The sequence below is a fragment of the Fundulus heteroclitus genome, chromosome 4 (genome assembly GCF_011125445.2).
Source record: "Fundulus heteroclitus isolate FHET01 chromosome 4, MU-UCD_Fhet_4.1, whole genome shotgun sequence".
Classification (NCBI taxonomy): Eukaryota; Metazoa; Chordata; class Actinopteri; order Cyprinodontiformes; family Fundulidae; genus Fundulus; species Fundulus heteroclitus.
The window spans coordinates 442746-463708 of NC_046364.1; the positions used below are offsets into that span (position 1 = coordinate 442746).

A 20963-nucleotide genomic window follows, 5' to 3' on the forward strand; every position below is an offset into this window, starting at 1 on the left:
CTTTCCTTCAAACTCTCCAGGTCTCTGGTCAACCCGGCCCCGGTGGAAGTTCTGGACAGAAACCAGCCCGATCGTCCCAGAACCGCCTGACCACCAGCCCAGCAGAGCTTCAGGGGTCCAAACAGAGGCTTCAGAACTTTAAATCAGAAAAACGTTAGAAAAGAGCTTGTGAAATGCTACCGGACCAACGGTTCTACCGACCCGCGGACCTTTTACCTCTAAATCAGGGGTGTCAAACTCATTTTGGTTTAGGGGCCGCATTCAGCTTAATCTGATCTCAAGAGGGCCACAAGAGTAAACTCATTGCAATATTAAATAGACTTTTTGTTGATTTTTATATTTAAATGAATTTCAATTTTACACTATATATTATGAATAACCTCAGCGCTTTTTAAGAAAAGTATGTGCAATTTCAACAATACTTTTACTCTGTTAAACATTTACTTGTGCATTATGCATAAGAACTAATCACAGTGATTATACAATGTTGAAAAACATTTATTCACATTTTTTGGAACTTAAAAACATTGTCCTACATGACAAAATACATCAAACAGATAAAAATTAAGAAATTATTTAAAATCAATTTTCCACATCTGAAGCGCAGTGCTACCATCTGCTGATTAAAACACAGCGCCCCTCGTGGACAATATAGGAACTGCAGATTTTCAATTAAACTAAGTACATTACATGTTTTTTTTCAATAATTATTTTATCATTCTCTTCCTTTTATCTCCTCTTTCACCTTTTCTTTTGATCTTAATGTTCTTCCTTTCCTCTCCTACTTTCCCATTATAGTGTCCATATCATTTGAGATATTCCCCGCATGAATCATAATAAAACTATTCATAAATCAAGCGGAGCACTATGGCAAAAGCAGTAATGCTCCACATGTGAAAGTCAAATCTGATGAGCTCTTTTTGGCATTAAGAAAACAATTATTATTGCCACATTGCCAGACAGGACACTGGAAAAAAAAAATGAATTTTTTTTTTTAATATGATAATGCATTTAGCCAGCGGGCCGGACTAAATTTTTCGGCGGGCCGGAACCGGCCCGCGGGCCATATGTTTGACACCCCTGCTCTAAATGATCCGTTACAAACTTCTATCTGATTGTTTTGCAACATTTAAACGTTTCCTCCAAAGCAGTTTTAGAAGAACCGGTTGAAGAATTCAGAAAATTAATTCAGAAAATGAATCAATTATTGATTTTTGTTCAAATCCCGCTAAGGAACCAGAACCGCCCAGCCGGCACCACCGGACCTTAAAGTGCTCAGCGCGGGTCAGTCAGCTGACCAGAGAGGGAAACGTCTGGTCTCCACAGGGTCTCACAGTTTGGACCGGGGGTTCTGGTCCAGCAGCCTCCTCATGTCCAGCAGAGCCTCCTCCACGGCGCCGGCCAGAACCGCCGCGTCCGTCTCCCTGCAGCTGTTGAACGCCGACACGGCCAAGTTGATGTGGTCCTCCATGGGGTTGTAGCAGACGCCGTAGCCGTCCGGTACCACCGGCCCGAAACACATGACGCAGTCCGTCTTGGACGGGACCTGCAGAGGCAGAGGGAGAGCGGTCGGGCTGGGCCAGAGCTCAGAACGCGGAGCGGACCGGGTCCGGCGCTACCTGGCTGGTGGACAGACGGTAGTGGAGAGCTTTAGCGTAGGCCGGGTCCGTGAAGACGGCCGGTACCGGGAGGTTCTCCTCGGCAGCCTGCATCTTCAGGCCCAGCAGGTGTCGGTCGATGGCCTGCCCGCTGACCGCCTGAATAAAAACACACGCAGGCCTTTCACCCACAGCCCGGCCCCGGTTCTGCTCGGGTTCTGCCTCCGGTGCCGAGGACGCGGGCTTCAGGAGGTCCACTCACCATGTTGGTGTACGCGCGGTGGGCCCTCACAGCGTTCTCCATCAGATCCACTTTCTCCTGGTTCTGTGCAGAACAGCAACGAGGCGGTTCCGTTAAAGCCTCCCGTGAAAAGCGGCCGAGCCAGAACCAGAACCAGAACCAGAACCGCCCGGCGGCGCCGCTCACCTGTTTGCTGGGATCGTCGAAGGCCTTAACGAAGGACGCCGAGGCGCTGGACGCCGAGCGGATGGTGTCGGTTCTGCCCAGTCGGAACATCCGCAGGGAGGCGCTCTCGTACGTGGAGCAGCAGCGCCGGAACCTCCTGCAGGACGGGGAGAACTGTGAGGAACCTGCAGAACCTCAGCGGGCCAATGGGATCCGCTGAATTCTGGCAGCTCGTCCAGAGAAGCTGTTCCTCCGATAAAGCTTCAGACCATGCGGGTTTCTGGTGACGGGTCCAGAACCAGCAGCAGAACCTTGGTAAAGGAGCCTAGAATAAAGGTCGGCCTGGTCTTAAAGCTGCTGGAGGCCGCTGGGTGATGTGGGTCAGACGTTCAGCTACAGAACCACCGTCATGCTCGTTTACCGGCATTAAGGAACCGCGCTGTTCACACGGTTCTTTGCCGACACCTAGAGGAACGCGGCACTGAGCGTCCTTTAGACTTCAGAACGTTAACGTTCTGGAAACGACACTCAGAGAACATGTTCTCCAAGTTCTATTAAAGCAACATTTCAGTGCCAGATTCTGTCCTGCAGGTTCCAGAAAAGTACCGGGAACGTTCTGAGGCGCTGAGCGGGACGCTTCCAGAAAGTCGGGCTTCTGACCTCAACGTTCTGGATGCTTCAGATGTGGAGAACATATCCCCTGATTACAGAACACCAACCCATAAAAACACAATAAGTAACTGGAGGTAAGTTGTGTTCAAAGAAACTAAATGTTAAAGGGACAGAGTGCAACTAATCTGGCTTTTAATGAGCAAAACTATTCTTTTATGAATAAATATTCTGGCAAAGTCTGATAACCTCACATCAAAAATGATGCGTTAGTTTATTAATACATAGCTGGCGGTGCGCCACTGGGGGGCGCCGTGCTGCGTCACGGTTTCTGACTACAGCAGCAGAAAAGGGACAAACTTGTGAGCAACGCGTTTCCATCCGTCTGAAGACGAGCCGTCGGTGGAGGAGGAGAAAGCAGCAAAGACGGCCGTAGATCATCTACCTGAGTAGTAAGAACCGCAGAAAGGAGCGTCTATATGAGCCCAGCTACTATTACCAGGTGGAGATAATCCATCAGGGAGCGGGATTTAAAGCAGACGCTGAGGCTGCAGCTTCCTGCTGGACGGCTGAGTTCATTCATTAGAACATTTAGAACCTTTATTTAGGCGTTATGTTAGAAAGAGAGCAGCAGCTACTCCGTCCTCCAGCAGAGACGCCGCCGTGTTCGTCTCTCAGGGCGGATGTGTACGCGGAGGCGGAGGGATATCAGCCGTTCTCCGTCTGCGGCGCGCAGTGACACCGCGTCTTTACTCGTGTTTATAGCGGCTAATTCTGGAGCCACAAAGCGTTTGACACCATGACCGTAGCTTTGAGCTGCTAGCAGGAGCTAATGCATGGAGGACATGCTGACATCGTCACATTTATGACACTCAGCGGCTTCCGTAGAAGTTATCACGCGCTTAACCAGGTCGGCCGTAATTAATTCAGCGCACCAGTGAGAAAATCATACACACTGGGGCTTTAACGTTCTGGACATAAGACTTCAGATATGGAGAAAGTATCACGTGATTACAGAACACCAACCCATAAAAACACAATAATCACGTTCAAAGCCGCTGAAGTTCCAGATTTTGGAACGCAGCCTTTAAAGAACCATCTAGGCTTGAAGTTCAGGCAGCGTAGCCACGATGGAAAGTCATCTCTGGTCAGATTCCCTGAAAGCAGCGCTGTAGGCTGCTGACCACTAACCATGTAGCACCAGGAGAAGCGCTCCAGAAAGCCGCCTTAAAGTTCTGCAAACTCCTCCAAGTCCAGAGGAACAACCGCTAGAAGTGCCGTGCAGTTTGGGCAAAGTTGTCCTTTAAGTTGCAGAACAGCACGATGTGCCTTCTAGCCTTGGACTGGAACTCAGATTGAACTGTGAACACGTACCATGGGGAGAAGTAGGGACGGCTGTAAGCAAAGGAATTTCACACATCCACGCAGAGGCAGCCTCTCACAGCAGGGATACCTGGACACTCACCTGTAGGCCGTCTGGAGGTAGCCTGCGGGTCCAGGGGGACTACAGGGACCATGATGCAACGCTGCAACAGCTTTATTTAAGCCACAGGGCTCGGTGAAAAGGACGCTCTGTTCGTTTGCTCTCGGCTGCTTTCACGGATTAGTCTGAGCGCCGGCAGGTGGGCTCCTGCTCTCACCTGTAGTAGGCCAGCTGCAGCGCCATCTGGATGAACGCGTCTGGACTCATCTTGTGAGCTTTGGGGACATTCTTGCCAAAGTGTCCAAACACCTCCACCCTCACCTCCAGGTCCTGCGCCAGGCTGCGGGGGACAAACGTTGAGTGCGTACGCCGCTGGACGGCAGGCCAAGCCGCGGCGCCGGCGGCGCCGCCGGCTCTCACCTGTCCATGCTGACTTTGGCGTCCTGGATGTCCCGCCGGATCTCAGGCGTGACGTTGAAGCGCAGCCTGCGAGGGACGGGCGGGGACCCCGCGGGGGACCCGGGCGTCTCGGGCTTCCTCCTGCTGCCAGGGGAACAGCAGAGGAAGGCAGCGTTCAAACAGAAGTCAGCAGAGCGACGGCAGGCGGCGGCGGCGGCGGCTCACTGACGTGTACTCCACCACGTGGTCGATCAGCGCCACGATGGGCGGGCCCTCGGCCGGAGCGTGCTCGTAGTTGGCCCCGCACGTTCCGTCTTCTCCCACGATGAACTGAAGGAGACAAAAGGACTTCAGAAACGGAGGAAGACGCCGGCTCCCTGCTTCCAGCGCCTGGAGCGGCACTCGGACCGCGCGGCGGCGGCGGCGCCGGGTTACCTGCAGCGTCTTGTCGAACCAGCGGTTGGCGCTGTGGCCCCGGCTGCCTCCTCCGTGCAGCATCTGGACGGCGGCAGAGCTGCGGTGGAGCTCGGCGGCCGCTCCACGCGGGGCTCCGTCCAGACACAAGGTGAAGATGCTCCTCTGGATCGCCGTCACCGACTCTTTGTTGGTCTCATCTGCACACAGACCACAGGAGACGCTCACTGGGGTTTCTGCAGGTTTCACACCTCCTGGAGACGTTTGTGCGTGGCTGAGGTCAGAGCTGCTCAGCTGCCGTTATAACGGGCTTCCTCAGGAAGAGGTCTGGACACGGCTTCATTCCAGCCCTGCAGCTTTAGCGCTAACGAAGGCTACAGCTTTCCTGCCGTATTCTTTAGACTATGAGGCACCACTACAATCCTTCAATCGTCTCAATAACTGAGGCTGCGCCTTATATGTGATTAAAGTTGTGCTGACTGATTCTATGTGGTGCAATGCGCTCAGAAATCTGTTAAAATGTGTAAATGTGACTTTGGTTAGCAACAAGCCGCTCCGCTCAGTGGATATTAGGAGCATTACGGTACACTGTCACTACCTGAGGACCCCTGAGCTGTCTACAGACTGCCTGACTGTAATGTCTGAACTAGAAGTGCATTCATTGTTGCTAGCCTGGAGTAGGCGCTAGCAACAATAAACCTAGCAAGTTAATTTAACATAAAGTTTATTTTATGGTAGAAACAGGGCAGTGTAGTCCAGCTACTCTGTCCTCCCACAGAGACGACAGAGAGACGTGAAGGAGTGATGTTCCACATCTGGAAGAAGATTCAGTGCGTTTATAATGCGCTGCGCCTTATGGTCCAACAAATATGGGATTTCTTCACGCTGACGGTGAAAATGTGAGCTTTAAACCCAGCAGAACCTCAGCAGAACCTCAGCAGAACCCAGCAGAACCTCAGCAGAACCCAGACTAAGGGTTCTGTGACATCATCACGCCGAGGCAGGAACCTCAGCTGCCGCCTTCTTCTACCAGCAGAACTGCTGCTGAAGCTGGGATTCTCTGCACCATGACTGCCATCTAGTGGTGGGTGTGTGCGCTACAACCCGTGGAGCCGCAGGTTGACGCCCTGCATGGCGCTCCTCTCTGGGAACCCACCGCTGATGAGGCGCAGGTAGGCCTCTCCCCACACGTCTCGATGCTGGGTGGTGAGGATGCCGACGGGCTCAGCCTCGGCCTCCCCTGAGGCTCCGCAGATCTTCTCCAGCTGGACGCAGAGCTGATCTGGGGTCAGCGGAGTCCCATCGCTGCTGTACACGTCCAGCTGGAAGAACTGCGAGGAAGGAGGAGGAAGGTTAGGGTCAGCGACGCGCATCAGAGACTGAAATCACTATAAAAAGATTTAAGATACAACATGTGATTTACTGAGACCTCTGCAGCACGTTATGCGTGATAAAAGCTCACAGAACCCTGTGGAGCCATTAGAACCCAAGCATCCAGATCTGGACCAGAACCAGGAAGCGTTTCATCCCAGCAGACGGCAAAGTTAGACCAATCAGAGGGTTTCCCTCTTCAGGCGCACGGCTCTCTCTCCAGAACCAGAACCAGAACCATTTGGGCTGAAGCAGAGGACCTGGAATGACCCCCCCCCCCCCCCCCCTCCTCACCTGGCAGTTGTGGGCCACCGTGATGTGTCTGGGGGGCCGGGAGCTCCTGGCGTGGTTCACCACCGAGTCGCTCTTCAAGCCGGGGATCCTGCAGGACGACAGCACCTGGTAGTACTGGTTCATGCACAGGGGCTTCCCTCCCAGGTACTCCACCGGCAGAGTTTCACTGCAAAGCAGAGATGGAGGCGGGAACGCTCAGTCACCAGCAGCCACACCTCCTCAGAGAAAGGCTCACTCTGCAGCTCTGCTGTTCTCAGCCGCTGCTGAAGTCATTAGACAAACATTATCTACACAAGGGTTTCATACATTGGTAGGATATTAATGTTTATGTTATCGGGCTCTCATTATGGCTAAAAATAAAGCTGAAGTCTTTAAAGTTAATGCCGAAATCCGCTAGCCAAAATGCTATTAGCTTCTGGTAATTTCCGGTTCCAGACATTCACAAAAAGACGTTTTAGAGCATAAAGCTTGCTTGGTTTCTCTCTGCCATCATTCAATAGAGCTATGAGCCTTATCACTGCATTAATATGGAATATTAATGTCGATTTAATGCTGTTTTGTTTAACTTTAGGAGTAATCGCTTTTAGCGAGTGATCGCTACAGCGACCCCTAGCGCCTGGAGGTATCATTGCATTGATAAAATCTACCGTCTCTAAAGTAAATGATTTTACTGAGCAAATCATTCTTTAAATGTTATTTCGTCAAATAATGTTTTGTTTACTTAGGATTCACATTGTGAATGGGTTGAAAACATGGCAAATGTTGTTCTAAATTAGTTAAGCTAATTTAACTCCATTCCATGTTCTTTAAATCAGATCTGCAGTGAACCAGGATTCACTGAATTATTCTGATGATTATCAACCATTTTATTTTGTCTTTTGTTTCTTTTGTGTGTAAATGGTTCCTTAGCTTAGTTTCTTTTTATCTTTATTTTGCTTAGTAGTTTAGTTAAGTTTCACTAGCCTAGTAGGAGGATTTATTGATTGAAATGTAACGTTAATTCAGATAAACAGCATTACATAGTGATGTTCTCTGCATGTTCATTTATTTCTGTTAATGAAAAGGACCGTATGGGTCGGCCTTCCCTGCAGCGTGAGCGTAGCCTAAGCGACGCGTTCTAAGCAGAACGCGGACAGAACCAGGTCCACCTTCCACAAACACCAACGAGGAGCTGCTGCACTTACTTGTCGATCATCGTCTTGAAGTCCAGAACTCCTGCGATCAGCCTGGAAGCAAACCTACAGAGAGAGAGGCGGTTATTGATGGAGCTGAAGCCCGGTTCTGTTGGGAGCGCTTCAGAGGTCCGGTTCCACAGCTGCAGGCTGGAACCGGCGTTTCAGCTCAGAGAGAACCAGGAAGCAGCAGATGGCAGAACATCAGGAGGCGGCGGTCCGTTTCCTCACAGCATGACGCTGCCGCCACCGTGTGCCGCTGCAGGGAGGCTGATGGTCCTCAGGGTGGTTGGTACCGGCACCAGAACACGTTCGCTCTGGAACTGGACCAGAACTTTCTCTCTGACCCGTCTGCTGGGTTCCTTGGTCTCCGTGATGCTGGTTCTGGAGCAGCTGCAGTTAGACTGACTGAACTACACACAGCTGGACTCTGGTTCTAAGGAACCGGTTCCACTGGGTTCTGTTGAGGGGTGTGAAGGTAAAGGGTCATTTGCAGAACTTCTGCTGGGTTCTACTGTGCGGTTCTACTGTGCGGTTCTACGGCTCCAAAATGTTTTGGGTTCTAAGGCGACGAAGAGTAAAACATTGGAGGGTGTGAAAACTTTTGCAAGTTTCTAAAACTAAATGACAGGGAAGAAACGGACCCGGTCAGAACCCCCTCTGCCTCTGAAGAACAGACTGGTATGAACCGCTACGGTTCCAGAACCCAACCGGCGCAGCGCTGTGGTTCTGACGGGTCTGATGAAACGGGTCAGACTGGCTCAGAACCACAGGTCCGATCCGGAGCCGTTCTGACAACAGGAAGCGGGCTGCGTGCGTGTTCTGGGTCACCTGATCTGTCCTGCTCGGTCCCTGAAGTCCATCCTGGGCAGAACCAGTCCTGGGCTGGAATGGACCACCACCGGCATGCGGAAGTCCAGGTAGGCCACCTGAACCCACCACTGGGACAGCTGCAGAGACGCACAGCAGGTTTAGAGAGCGGTTCTGACCCGGTTCTGTCAGGCTTCTTTGCAGGCGGAGCTGAAATATTTGCTGCTGCTGCGTCTAAAGTGGAAATGACTGCAAACAGGACGGAGTGGCTTTCACCTGAAGAACTAACCAATGTAAAAACGGTTCAACGCGTTTATTTCTCAGCCTTTCAGCCGTTAAGCTGCTTTTCTGCTGAGACACGCTGAAGACGGACCGGATCAGAACCTCCTACAGGAAGCAGAAGCACAGCTTACCCAGTTGTCGGCTCCTCTGGCCCTCCTCTCCAGGCCTCTCTGCAGCCGCTCTCCGACTCCTCCGGCCTCCTGGAACTCCTCCACCAGCCGCCTGGTGCGGCTCAGCTCGTGCGCCTCCACGATGGGCTCCAGCGCCGCCATGTAGCGCTGGCAGGTCTGCTGCAGGGGGGGCACGGGCAGACTGGGCAGCCCTCGCTGATGGCTCAGGTACCTGCCTGCCACCCGGCTCGCCCAGACGGGCTTCACCAGGTGGCGGGGCCTCCCGAGGACGCACGGTCTCACCATGGCCGCCTTTCAGGAGAGAAACCACAGGTTGGAGGTGCAGCAGACAGAAAGGCTCCCTGGTTCTGCTCTGGTTCTGCTCTGGTTCTGCTGGTTCTGCTGCCTAAAGATTAGAAGCGGCTGAAGCGACCACTCTGCAGCTCCCAGGAGGCAGCATGTCCTCTGCACCCAGCCTCCAGGAGCCGTTCCCTGAAGAAGCAGAACAACGCTCAACGTTCCCTCAATCTTCTCCTCAGGTGCAGTCAGGTGAGTTGTCCTCCAGGGAACCTTGATAAAGTTCCTTTCATGGTTTCTACGGTTATCCCTGAGCTCATGTGATCAATTAAACAGTCATTCAGACCTTTGAACCAGGTTTGCTGAACGCCACGCCCTCTGGGACCTTTGGCTCAGCGTTCCCCAAAGGTTCCCTGACTGTCAGCAAAACCGCTAACACTCTGCAGGGAACCCTGCAGGGAACCCTGAGGTTCCTGTGGAAGAAGCCTCACGTTCTCCAGGTGTTGAGTGAAGGACACCAAGCTGCATGTGAACTAATTCAGGCTCCTGTTTGCTGCAGGAATTAAATCCTAAAATAACCAGACAGCAGAGAAATGGACGTCTTAAGCAGCTTTAAACAACAAAAACATTCAATTAAACGGAGCTGGTTCTTAAACCAGACAAATATATCTGTTTTAGTTGCCAGGTAACCCAGCTAAACTGACCTTTCACCCAGTTAGCATGAGCTGAACATTAGCCACCTGAGCTAACTAGCTCCGGCTAAGCTAAGCTAACAGCTGGGCAACTTTGGTCAGAAAACTTTAAATATTAAAGTGTCAGAGTCGATAAAGCTGCTCGGATAAAGCGGAATTCCAGGATAAATGTCAGAGACGCTGTTTCTGTGGCTTAAACTCGGATATTTAAACAGATTTAAACGTTTCTCTGCTACATTAGCTGCTTCTGTTTTTACTCACCACTGCTCTGCTGCAAAAAGCCAACATTGTGGGTCAGAAACGCCCACAGACCGCGGTCTGAATGCGGGGAGGATCAGCTCCTCGGCTCGGTGTCTGACCCCACAACTCTTGGTGCTTTACCTCAGGTGAACCTTTACCTGCAGGACATCAGAACAAACCTGCTGAGCACCGCCAATAAAAAATCAAGAAGAAGAAGAAGAAACCTGCTGAGCAGCTCCAAGGCAGAGAAATGCTGCTCAGCTGTCAGAAATAGGATCTGGAAGGAGACACATTCCCTCTGCACCTCACTGGCTGCCTGAACATATATATATAATAAAATATATATAAAATTTTTAATCCTACTCACCAGAATAAAAGCTGCTTGCAGTATAAGCGTTAAACTTTTGCCATGACTTTATTTTATCCATCACAGAGCAACCTGTCCAGGTTTAACCCTGCCTATTAGATATCTCTGTTAATAAATATGTATTTCGTTTAAATATGCTATGGTACCGTTCACAATTGAAGAAAAACTACCTCCATAAGTAACTTTATGGGTTGGAATTTACAATTTTTATTTAAGTTTTGCAAATTTCTGTTTTTACAAAATAAAAAAATCATAGCAATATCAGTAATCTGACTTGGTTTACTTTAATTCCATATTAAGCAGTTTTTTTTTACTGACTGTTGGATTCTATATTTATTTTTTATTGTTGTCGGGCTACAGCTATTTCAGCAACAGTCAGGGACAAATTTAATGTAAGCGTTACATTAAGATAATAATAAATAAAATAAAAAGTAGTACTGAGACATAAATAACTGGTTCAAAGATTTGTGTTTTTTCCTTTGTTGGTTTTCTGAGCCTATGGATCTCAGTAAGTTCATTAAAATCTATTTTTGTGTAATGCACTCTGAAAGGCCTTTAATGAATATATTGCCAGGATCTGGTGAAAAGGTTCTGTCGTTTTAAAGAACATTCATGCTGTCCATGACTGGATGCAGTGGCGGGTATCTGCCACCTGGGGGCAGCGCTGAGCTGTGTTTGGGTTAAATCCGGGTTCTGCAGCAAGGCCTCCAGAACCTGGTTCTCCGAACTGGAGCAGGCTGGGTCCAACATTCTGTGAATGTTCCCCGCTGGACGGCGGTTCCGGATCAGGTTCTGGTTGTATGCTAGGAGGCCAAGGCCCTGGTGTCGGCCGTCTACCTGATGGACTAGTCCCAGATGGACTAGAACAGGTAGTCAGAAGGTTCTGCAGATGTTCTGAACGGGTCTTTACTGCAATCCGGCTGCAAAGTTGTCTCATTAAATAATCCTCATATGTAAACAATTATAAAAGCACCAAATTCTCCATCCTTCAGCCCTTCCTTAGTAAAGTCAAAGTAATTTTCTGAACCTCAGGAGGTTCTCAGCTTCTGGACAGTTGGACCTGAACAACAGAACCACCCTGAGGGTCTGTTTGTCTCCTCAGGTCATGAAGCAGCGTTCCTCTGCTGCCTCTGTAAAGTCAGATCAGCTGGCCATCGTCTTCAAGGTGTTCAGCAGGTGAGCTGACCATGAAAAATACCTGCAAGGAGATCCAATCAGACCCAACATTGCTTTGTACGTTCAGGGTCTGACCCGCTCACAGGTTTGGGCTGTTTTCACTTTTTGTCAAAATGAAATGTTTCAGTTATTAATATCAGAACACGATGATGCAACTAAATACAGAAAACTGTTTTCAAATGATTTAAAGAATGTGTCTAAACCCACCTGGATCTGTGTGGAACAGTCCGTATTAACCAAAGGTTCTGCACACCTGAGTTCAGTTTCAAGCAGAACCGGACTGACAGCACGAAGTAGGCAGAGGACATCAGGATCCCTGATCTAAAGAACTTCAAGAACCAAAGTCTCTGACCTCCTTCTGTCTGGAAAGGGTTCCAGATCCAAGGCTTTGGACTCCAGAGAACCTCAGTCAGAACCGTGGTACCGATCGCTGCCATTCTGACCAAACAGCGTCGCAGAGATGGATGTTTTACCTCCTTTTTCTGAATAGATCATGTATCAGGATGGAAGGACGATTTTACCCAGTATAACAAACGATTACCATCTGTAGCTTTAAATAATCCTGTATATTCTTCAGTGATGGTGTACCTGTAATACTTTATGTATCTCTATATCTCTCTTTGCAGGTGTAGAAGCAGACTCTGAGAGGGAGACTGTGTGTGTGAGACATTATGAGATTCTGCATTTTATTTTAGATTTCTGCTTCCTTTCAGCGTCTCTTCTTCTGTGGTGTTTGTGTGGGTTGAAGGTGCAGTTTCCTCCAGGACCAATCAAATATGGTCATTAATTAATCAGTTGTTTAGATTTTCGGAAGCTGGCATCTTTCTGTTTATTAGAGACTTCAAATGACAAGGGTTAGGGTTAATGCTGAAAATAATAATAATTATTATTATTAATATTAGCATTTTTATGATGTGGTGGCCTAGAAGTGAGAGAGCAGGATGCTTGCATCTTTGAGAGGCTGCAAGGTTCTGGGTTCGAATCCCACAGACTGCTGCTCTAGGTCCCTGTGCAAGACCCTTAGCTCCAGGGTTTGGCTGCTGCAGGTTCAGACATTTGATGCAACCTGTTTCCTCCACTGACCACTAGATGGCAGTGTCTGCCTGCGACTCCTCTGCGTGACCTCTGGGTCTGCTCTGCAGAATCACCAGAACCAGAACCCAGGCCTGCAGGTCCAAATGGTCTCACTCTGAAAGCCGGTGGAACCAGAACCCCTCAAACCCGATTATCGCTTCATTCCTGCCTGCAGAAACCAGGAAGACATTGTTTCCAGGAGAACGTCTTTAGAACTTTAGAACTGGGACCTGAAAACTGGGTTTTAGTTCTTTCTCATGGTAGCAACACATCAAACAGAACCAGCTGACCATGAACCTAAAGCAGAACCACAGAGAGTACAGCGACCCAAATGTTCAGTCCCTGACGTGTTGCAGTAGAACAGAAGAGAGAACGGAGAACGTTCTTCAATAAGAGAAAAACAGAAGAACCCTGCGGGGATTAAAATACATCCAGAAGGAATTTAGCACGGTTTAGTCTGATGGACTCAGGCTACAGGATCTGTTATTCTCCAGGAGTCAATCCATCAGGAAGCTTTAGAGCACAGAAGCTCTCCGCGTAGAACACGCTCCTATAATAAAAATAAAAATAAAACCCTGTAACGATATAAACGCCTTCAGTAGAAAAGATGCGTGATGCGAATGAAGCAGCGAGTTTGATGGATGGTCAGCAGGGTGTGTGTGACATTCTGCAGGTTAATTTTATAATTCTGCTGGGCTCTGCGTTTCTTCTTCTCTGGTTTTGTGTGGGTTGATGGGTGCAGTTTCCTCCAGGATGAGTAATGTCAGCACAGAAATAAAACAACAATCATCGCTCTCAAATTAAGGCAGTTTAGAACTTGTTTTGTTCTCTTTTCTACAGTAAAACACAAAAACAGGGAAACTAATCAGCTGCTGGCAAATACTGAGACTTGATGAAAAGAGATGAACGTCTCCCTGATCGGCGTCTCAGGCCTTTTTGCTCAGAAAAAATTAATAATGATAATAATAATCAGCGCATTGCCTGCAGCACATGGCCCGGTTCTACCAGAACTTTGTCTGATATTGGATCCCATGGGATGTTGGTGTGTGCTGCTGCCACCTTCACCTGTCCAGGTGGCTGTGGGAGGACGGAGGCTGCAGACGTGTTCAGTCAGGATGGAAGCTAGTGAGAGTTTAGGCGATGCTGTTACTCGGTGAAGACTTTGAACAAAGTCAGTCTGGAGACTTTCTTTGACCTGAAACGATGGCGTCTGAAGAGCGTCTGATTCTTCTGCCGCTGCAGTCTGAGCAGCGTTGCACCTTCACCGTTCCGGATGTCGTCATCACACCTGAAATATTAAAGAGGCGAGCTGCTGCTCAGAAACTCATGACTAAAGCATTAAGAGCCGCCTGTGATCTCCCTGCAGGTCGGCTGCATGACGCAACGAGCTGCAACCTCCTCAGAGCGACTCCACCAGGAGAGGAAGAGCGATGAGGAGCGAGGAGAGGGAGCCCCGATGAGAGGGCTCCTGCTCCACGTCTGAGATGTTTGATCTGAGCTCCTCCTGATCCCAGGCTGCAGGAGTTCTTCCTGGTTTGACTTCCTGCATTCTGCTCCGCTGGCAGCCTGAAGACACCATGCTCCTCATCGTCTGCCAGGAGGAAGATGGCCTTGGTCCTGCAGCTACCTGTTGGACCTGTTGGAGCTGCTGGAGCTGTTGGAGCTGCTGGAGCTGCTGGAGCGAGTCCAGGCTTGTTTCTGGTAGAAGGTGCTGGCCGTGTGTGAAAATGTCAGAGGAACAAACGTTCTCTGTGGGCCTCCTGTCACATGCTGCCCTCACCTCCCTGCAGATTAGGGTGGAGGGGATAATCACAGCTTTCTGCTGCACCGCCGTCCTGTGGGAGAAAATCTGAGCCCAAGAACCCGCAGCGTTCTGGGTGGAGGAGGAGAAAGTTCCCTCACAGAACCACCTCACAGCCTGACCTCAGAACCCTGCAGGTTCTGAGGTCAGAGGAAGAGAACCAGCAGGAGGTTCCCCTCATCCAGTCTCTGTTTCTCCATGTTCCTCCGTTCTGTTCTTCTACCTGGTGGTAGGGCTGAAGAGCAGGGAGGGATGATGGAGGGATGAAGGAGGGATGGATGAAGGATGGATGATGGATGATGGATGATGCCTTCACTCAGGAAGCGGGACCATGAGGAAGCCTTCCATCGTTTCCAGAACAGAAACATGACCACAGACTGGGAGGAACCACCTTCACCCTCCAGAAGGTCCTGACCTGGAGACGTCTACAGAAAGAGTCTCGTGTGAGACCTCAGGGTCTTCTCACTTTCTTCTCTTTCTTCTGTCCATGCTGTCCAGGATGAGGCCTGGTGGAGCTCCGTCTCTGCTCCTGATGTTCCTCAGCGTATCTCAGGGGGCTTCTGAGGGCGACTCTTTCAGCTTCAGACAGAAGCTTCCTGCAGCAGCCTGCAGCTCAGGAAGGAGAGGATGGAGAACAACGGGGTCTGCAGAGCTGAATCCTCTTAGGGAGCACGTGGCTGCTCGTCACGGCCGCCCAGAAACTCTCAGATCGGTTATATAAGCAGCCGGCCTCTCCGTCAGCATGGAGCACAATGAGCTACGTCAGCGTCTGAAGGTCAGCAACACAAAGAACAATCAGGACCAAAGTCCTCAGAGCCCTGATGTGACCTCCAGCCTGCATTTACAGCACAACACACATCATCTGAGCTGCACTCCCTCCTGCTCTCCAGCAGACCCACCACAGAGACACAGTTCTCCTCAAGCATCACCATCTGAATGGTTCTGCTGCAGACATGAGAGAAACACCTGAGGATCCTCCAGCATCTCCATCCATCAGCATCTCCAGCCTGCAGCATCTTCATCAGCATCTCCAGCCTCCATCAGTGCCTCTAACAGTTTAAGGGAGACTGGGACAGACGAGTCTTAGGTTGGGTCTGCAGGAAAGGACCTGGCATCATCTACATGAGGTGACCTTATGGTCAGAAGACCTGGAAGAGGTTCTGTGTTGTCCTCTGGGCTCTCCTGAGCCACACCGTCCATCAGTCAGTCAGTCAGTCAGTCCATCCATCCATCCATCCATCCATCCATCCATCCATCCATCCATCCATCCATCCATCATCCATCCATCCATCCATCCATCCATCCATCATCCATCCATCCATCCATCCATCCATCCATCCATCCATCCATCCATCCATCCATCAGTCAGTCCATCATGGAGGGAAGCCGCTGTAGCTTGAGAAGAAATCAGCGTGTTTTGTTGCTGTGGCTGGACGAGTAGTCTGTCATGGTGCGTGGGTGACCTCTGGGTGACCTCTGGGTGACCTCTGGGTGACCTCTGGACAGCCTCTGGTCAGCCATGGACGCTCCCGCTGACCTCTGAGCTGTCTTCTTCTGTGACAAAGAGCAGGGTGGGACAGATGGAAGCTCCATGACTCACGTCTCCTCTTTGTGTCGCTTCCTCACTTATTTATCTAAAGTCAGCAGAAGATGAAACGCCTTGATCTGCAGTGGCTGCAGGAGCTGATCAGCAGCTCGCTTTCTGCCATTACTGATGCTGCAGGAATGCTGTCCTCTAAACAAACTGCAGGTTTCTGCTCCTGCAGGAAGTGGCTGAGCGTCGGACCGAAGGCTGCAGACGGGAACTGCTGGCTGTTGAACTCCTGCGGCTCCTCAGCCGGACACGAAGCAGCTGGAGCAACTGGCCGCTTGCACGAAACCTCACTTCCACCCGTCAAAGATCGCAGTTCATGTCTCGGTGTGTTTGTGCAGCGTTTAGCGCTAACTTCAGGAACGTAGCACGCTGCGTCCACGCAGGATGTTGAAGATGAGCTTGTGAAGAACAGCTGGACTACGTTTGACATTCCTGCGTTCAGGATGCAGAACATTAGCGGATTAGCTGATGATGTGATACAGAAATAAAAGGATGTTTCACAGTTTAGTCCTAAAGAATTATCATTCACACTCTGATTCACAGAAAACACCAAAAATGAGGTTCCTCACAGAAGATCCTTCTTCCTCTGTAGAGCAGATCTCAGGGAACCTTTCTATGCAGATGACACACGATTATAAATTAAATCTGACTGGCACCGGCTGCAGCTTCAGAAGCAGCTGCAACACTCATGGCCTGCCTGGAGGAGATGAAAACGTTCTCCACCTGAGCAGCTCCACACCTGAGCAGCTCCACACCTGAGGCACTTCCTGTTGGCTCTCCTCATCCGTCCCATCAGCCTCCATGAGCGGTGTAACCATCTCTGGTCAGGACATTTCCTCTCTGCTCCGCTCACCAGTCCTGGTGTAAGGTTGCAGCCACAGCTCACCTCTGAAGGCCACATCAAGAACCTCTGCAAGATCTCCTGCTAGCATCTCAGAAATCCTGCAGAACTGAGGACCATGGGTGATGGGCCTGTTGCCATCAGAGACTTTTAAAAAGCTTTTCTGTTCAGCAGAACTATTTTAACACAATAATGTTGCACTATTCATACAAAATCCTCCTGCTCCCGCCGTCTCAGCTGCACTGCAAAAATGGAACTTAAAATAAGTAAAATGTTCTTCAAAATGAGTGTATTTGTCCTTGATTTGAGCAGGTAAATAAGATGATTTGCCAATGGAATAAGATTTATGCACTTAAAATAGGAACAACTCATCTCCATCATCTTATTTCAAGTGCTGGATGTCTAATTATCTTATTTTAGAGGTCAAAATACTCATTCCATTGGCAGATAATCTTGTTTACCTGCTCAAATGAAGGACAAATACACTCATTTTGAAGAACATTTTACTTATTTTAAGTTCCGTTTTTGCAGTGTGTAAGTTTTAATTTGTTCACTTATTAATCGGCTCTAAAGAGACGAAATCACGCAGCTGCAGCTCCTCCAGAAGCCTGCTGGCACCAGCAGAATGGATCTTATCAGAACCGGTCCGGTTCTCTCAGTCTAACCCGTCCCGGCAGCCAGGCTGATGGCAGCAGGTTGGATCAGGGTCTGGATCATCTCCTTATTGATCTGAGAGCAACATCTGCTGCCTTCAGGACCTTCATTTTCCACCATCACATTCTGCAGAGCAGAGAACGTTGGAACGTTGTCAGGAAGCAGAAGTGATAGCAGAGGAACCGCGTTCTGCTGGACAGCTGGCGTCTGGGACCAGAGAAGAGCTGGAGGACGTGCAGCGAGCTGATGAGACACAGCCTCACGTCTCTGCATCTGGTGCAGAACCTTCTGTAAGGCAGATTAAATCCTGCAGCCTTTTTCACAGTTACATTTCTGTGGTCGCACAGTTCCTCGTTTTTAAATCAACCTGCGGTCGCAGCTACATTACCACATGACAGCAGCATACCAGAGTTATTACTGGCCGCTCTCAGGCCCATAAAGAAGCCCTCCAGACTAAATTAAATCTCCTGATTAGAGACGGGAGCTGCTGTTTTCCTCTGGGTCCGCTCCGCTGGCTGTGAATAATCTGACTGCAGCGCTGATGAAACAGAACCCAGGAGAAAGCAGCACCAAGAAGAACTCATTGTTATGTCCCTGAAGCGTCAGAAAACGTCCGTTCTTCTGAAGAACGGACCCGAACGCCTGCTTCTTCATTCTGCTTTTAAAAATAAAACCAATGTGACCAAAGAGAAGCAGAACTGACTGAAACAGAAACTCATCAAAAAGAGCAGAAAAACATCTGAAGGCCAAAGTGAAACTGAAAAACATTCATTAGGAACCAGAAGCAGCAGCTGATCATGCTCCCATCATGAGTTCAAACTCCTCATCTGCTGGTAGACTCCTGCAGAGGAGGACATCTTCTCCACATCTGTCTGGTCCTCATGGACAACGTCTCCAGAGGTGGTCGATGAGAGGAGAAGCTCAAGGCCGCAGCTTTGCTTTTTGCAGATTGTGTGGTTCTGTTGGCCTCTGTAAGCCTGGACCTTCAGGGTTCAGATGAACGCAGGTGATGCTCTGGAGCCAGGCTCCTCAGAGATGGACCTGGAGATCCTGGACACCAGCGGATGGAACGAGCACGGCTGGATGGATCACAGAGTTCTGCAGGAGCATCCAGAACCTGAGCTGGTCTCCAGGAGAACCATCATTACAGCAGTGAAGGCACCAGCAGAACCTTCTTCTCTGTCCTTCAGCCGGTCAGAAATCCTGGAGGTTTTCTCCCTCGATCCTCTGATCTGCAGACATGCTCCTCTCAGGTTCCTGCAGAACGTTTGTCTCCTGGTCCTCCTCAGGAGACAGCTCTCTGCTCCCTCACAGAGGAAACATCTCATCGGCTTCAGGAGCCTCCCTGGGATTTATGTGGCTCTGTTATCGCTGCCCTCTGGGTCGCCGGCAGCCGAGCGCGTCACACAGGAGAGGAGCCAGAGACGAAGCAGAGGGCATTAAAGGTGCCTCCTTATCTGAGCTGTAAATCCCCGCGGACAGTGAAGGCCTCACTGAATCCCTCCTTTTACTGCAGCTTCTATCTGCAGCTCTGCTCCACCGCTGAGGGGGGGGGGGGGGGCCAGACCTGCTGCTTTATCCTCTGAGGGCCCAGAAAGACTCGATCTGAGCTGAAGTTCATGGAAAGCTCAGCTGAAAACATCCAACAGAGTCGAACCTTCAGACTGAAGAAGAATCTGAATAACCTAAAGAAAAATAAAGGTGTCCAGTTACCTGAGTGATAAATCTGCCCGGGGAATTCAACCGTCAACCTTCTGTGGAAACGGCGCCTTTATGCTCGTCATGCGTGTCGTAAAGATGTTGGTGACACAACGAAGCGGTCGCACGGCACCAGCTGCAAAAATGAGGAATGTCTCTGAACTGATTCCTCTGTCTTCAGTTCTGATCCAGATGACCCGATGGACCTGAACCAGAACCAGAACCAGAACCTGAACCAGAACCAGAACCAGAGCCGGCTCCTCCCAGCAGATCAAGCAGAATTACCACTAAACTATTCTAAACAATCTCCTGGATTAGAAGGAGAAAAATAGAATGTAACTTTATCAAATATAGAAAAATGTTCTCTAAAAATCTGAAATCTTTATTTTTAGAATCCACTATTTTCAAAGTTTATTCTTATTCATGTTGTCTTTTGTTTTATTTTATCAGGTTATGTTAAAGCTTTTATCTTATTTATATGTCAGATTATTTAGTGATAGACTGTCTTTATAGTTGCATTTATTTAGCTCTAAGTTTTTAGATCATATTTTACATCAGATCCTTTTAATTTGACTGGATTGACCTTAAATTGATTTAATTTGCTCGGTGCTGTGAACTGCTGGCAGACATCCGGGTTCCAGCTGCATGTCTGTAGAAAGCAGATCCCGGTCCGTGGTTCTGCTGCCAGGATGCAGAACCTTCCAGCTCTGGACTACCTGAGCAGCAGCCAGAACCTGTGAGGAACCTGTGAGGAACCATGTGAGGAACTGTGAGGAACCTGTGAGGAACCTGTGAGGAACCGGACCTGCGGTGAGGAACCTGTGAGGAACCTGTGAAGAACCTGTGAGGAACCTGTGAGGAACCGGACCTGAGGTGAGGAGCCTGTGAGGAACCTGTGAGGAACCGGACCTGAGGTGAGGAGCCTGTGAGGAACCTGACCTCAGGTGAGGAACCTGTGAGGAACCGGACCTGAGGTGAGGAACCTGTGAGGAACCGGACCTGAGGTGAGGAGCCTGTGAGGAACCTGTGAGGAACCGGACCTGAGGTGAGGAGCCTGTGAGGAACCTGACCTCAGGTGAGGAACCTGTGAGGAACCGGACCTGAGGTGAGGAACCTGTGAGGAACCGGACCTGCGGCCCGCCCCTCGCTCCTCATTGGCCGGACGCGCAGCTCTGCGGTTCTCCAGCGTTCTGCTAAATCCCTCAGCGCTCTCTGCAGCTGTAATTGTGGTGCGGAGAACAAATAAAGGCTGTGAGCGCGGCCTGGCAGCCCGGCTCTGCAAAGCTCTTTAATCTGCTGACTGATTGAATCAATAAAAGTCCTGATGCGCCGCGCTCAGCCGCGCTCAGCCCCGTAATTACGCCGTCGCTCCTCAGAGCCGCCGTGATTGATGATGAGCTTTGAGGAAGGCCGCGGCCGGCGGCCAATCAGGAGCCGGCCGTGTGGGCGGAGTGATCTCACCTCTCAGGTGTGATCCGCTGGGTCTGATGTGGCGACAGATTAAGGCAGCATCATTATGGGCGCAGAGTAAAGTGGCGTCGCAGCGCAGACGGCGAGACGCACTAATCCAGAAACAGGTTCCCTAAAGCGGCGGCTCAGGCTGGGAGGGGAGGCAGGAGCGACATCCTGAGGCTTAGGAAG

The 20963-nt window shown here is 50.0% G+C and overlaps 1 protein-coding gene across 3 annotated transcripts; it reads right to left on the reverse strand.

The window, feature by feature from the left end:
- Positions 1-1012: 1012 nt before the first annotated feature.
- LOC105919516 (carnitine O-acetyltransferase) lies at positions 1013-10427 on the reverse strand. Of its 3 annotated transcripts, none has more exons than XM_036135777.1 (14): positions 10139-10427; positions 8910-9200; positions 8518-8636; positions 7699-7752; positions 6515-6602; positions 6006-6180; positions 4871-5049; positions 4665-4765; positions 4457-4579; positions 4254-4376; positions 2026-2161; positions 1861-1923; positions 1620-1757; positions 1013-1546 (listed from the first exon to the last, which is right to left on the reverse strand). In XM_036135777.1, exons 1-14 carry the CDS (start codon positions 10163-10165, stop codon positions 1331-1333), a joined length of 1833 nt encoding a protein of 610 aa, XP_035991670.1. In that variant the 5' UTR covers positions 10166-10427; the 3' UTR covers positions 1013-1330. The 3 variants fall into 3 exon arrangements, with proteins under 3 accessions (XP_035991670.1, XP_035991669.1, XP_035991668.1); XM_036135776.1 differs by having other exon boundaries at positions 4457-4576; positions 6515-6680; positions 10139-10426; XM_036135775.1 differs by having other exon boundaries at positions 6515-6680; positions 10139-10426.
- Positions 10428-20963: the final 10536 nt, after the last annotated feature.

Coding starts and splice junctions, on each gene's coding strand:
- LOC105919516 (XM_036135775.1), bottom strand. CDS start 10,165: ATGTTGGCTTTTTGCAGCAGAGCAGTG. Junction 6,681..7,698: donor TTCAAGACGATGATCGACAA/GTAAGTGCAGCA, acceptor TCTGCTTTGCAG/TGAAACTCTGCCGGTGGAGT. Junction 6,181..6,514: donor CGGTGGCCCACAACTGCCAG/GTGAGGAGGGGG, acceptor CCTTCCTCGCAG/TTCTTCCAGCTGGACGTGTA.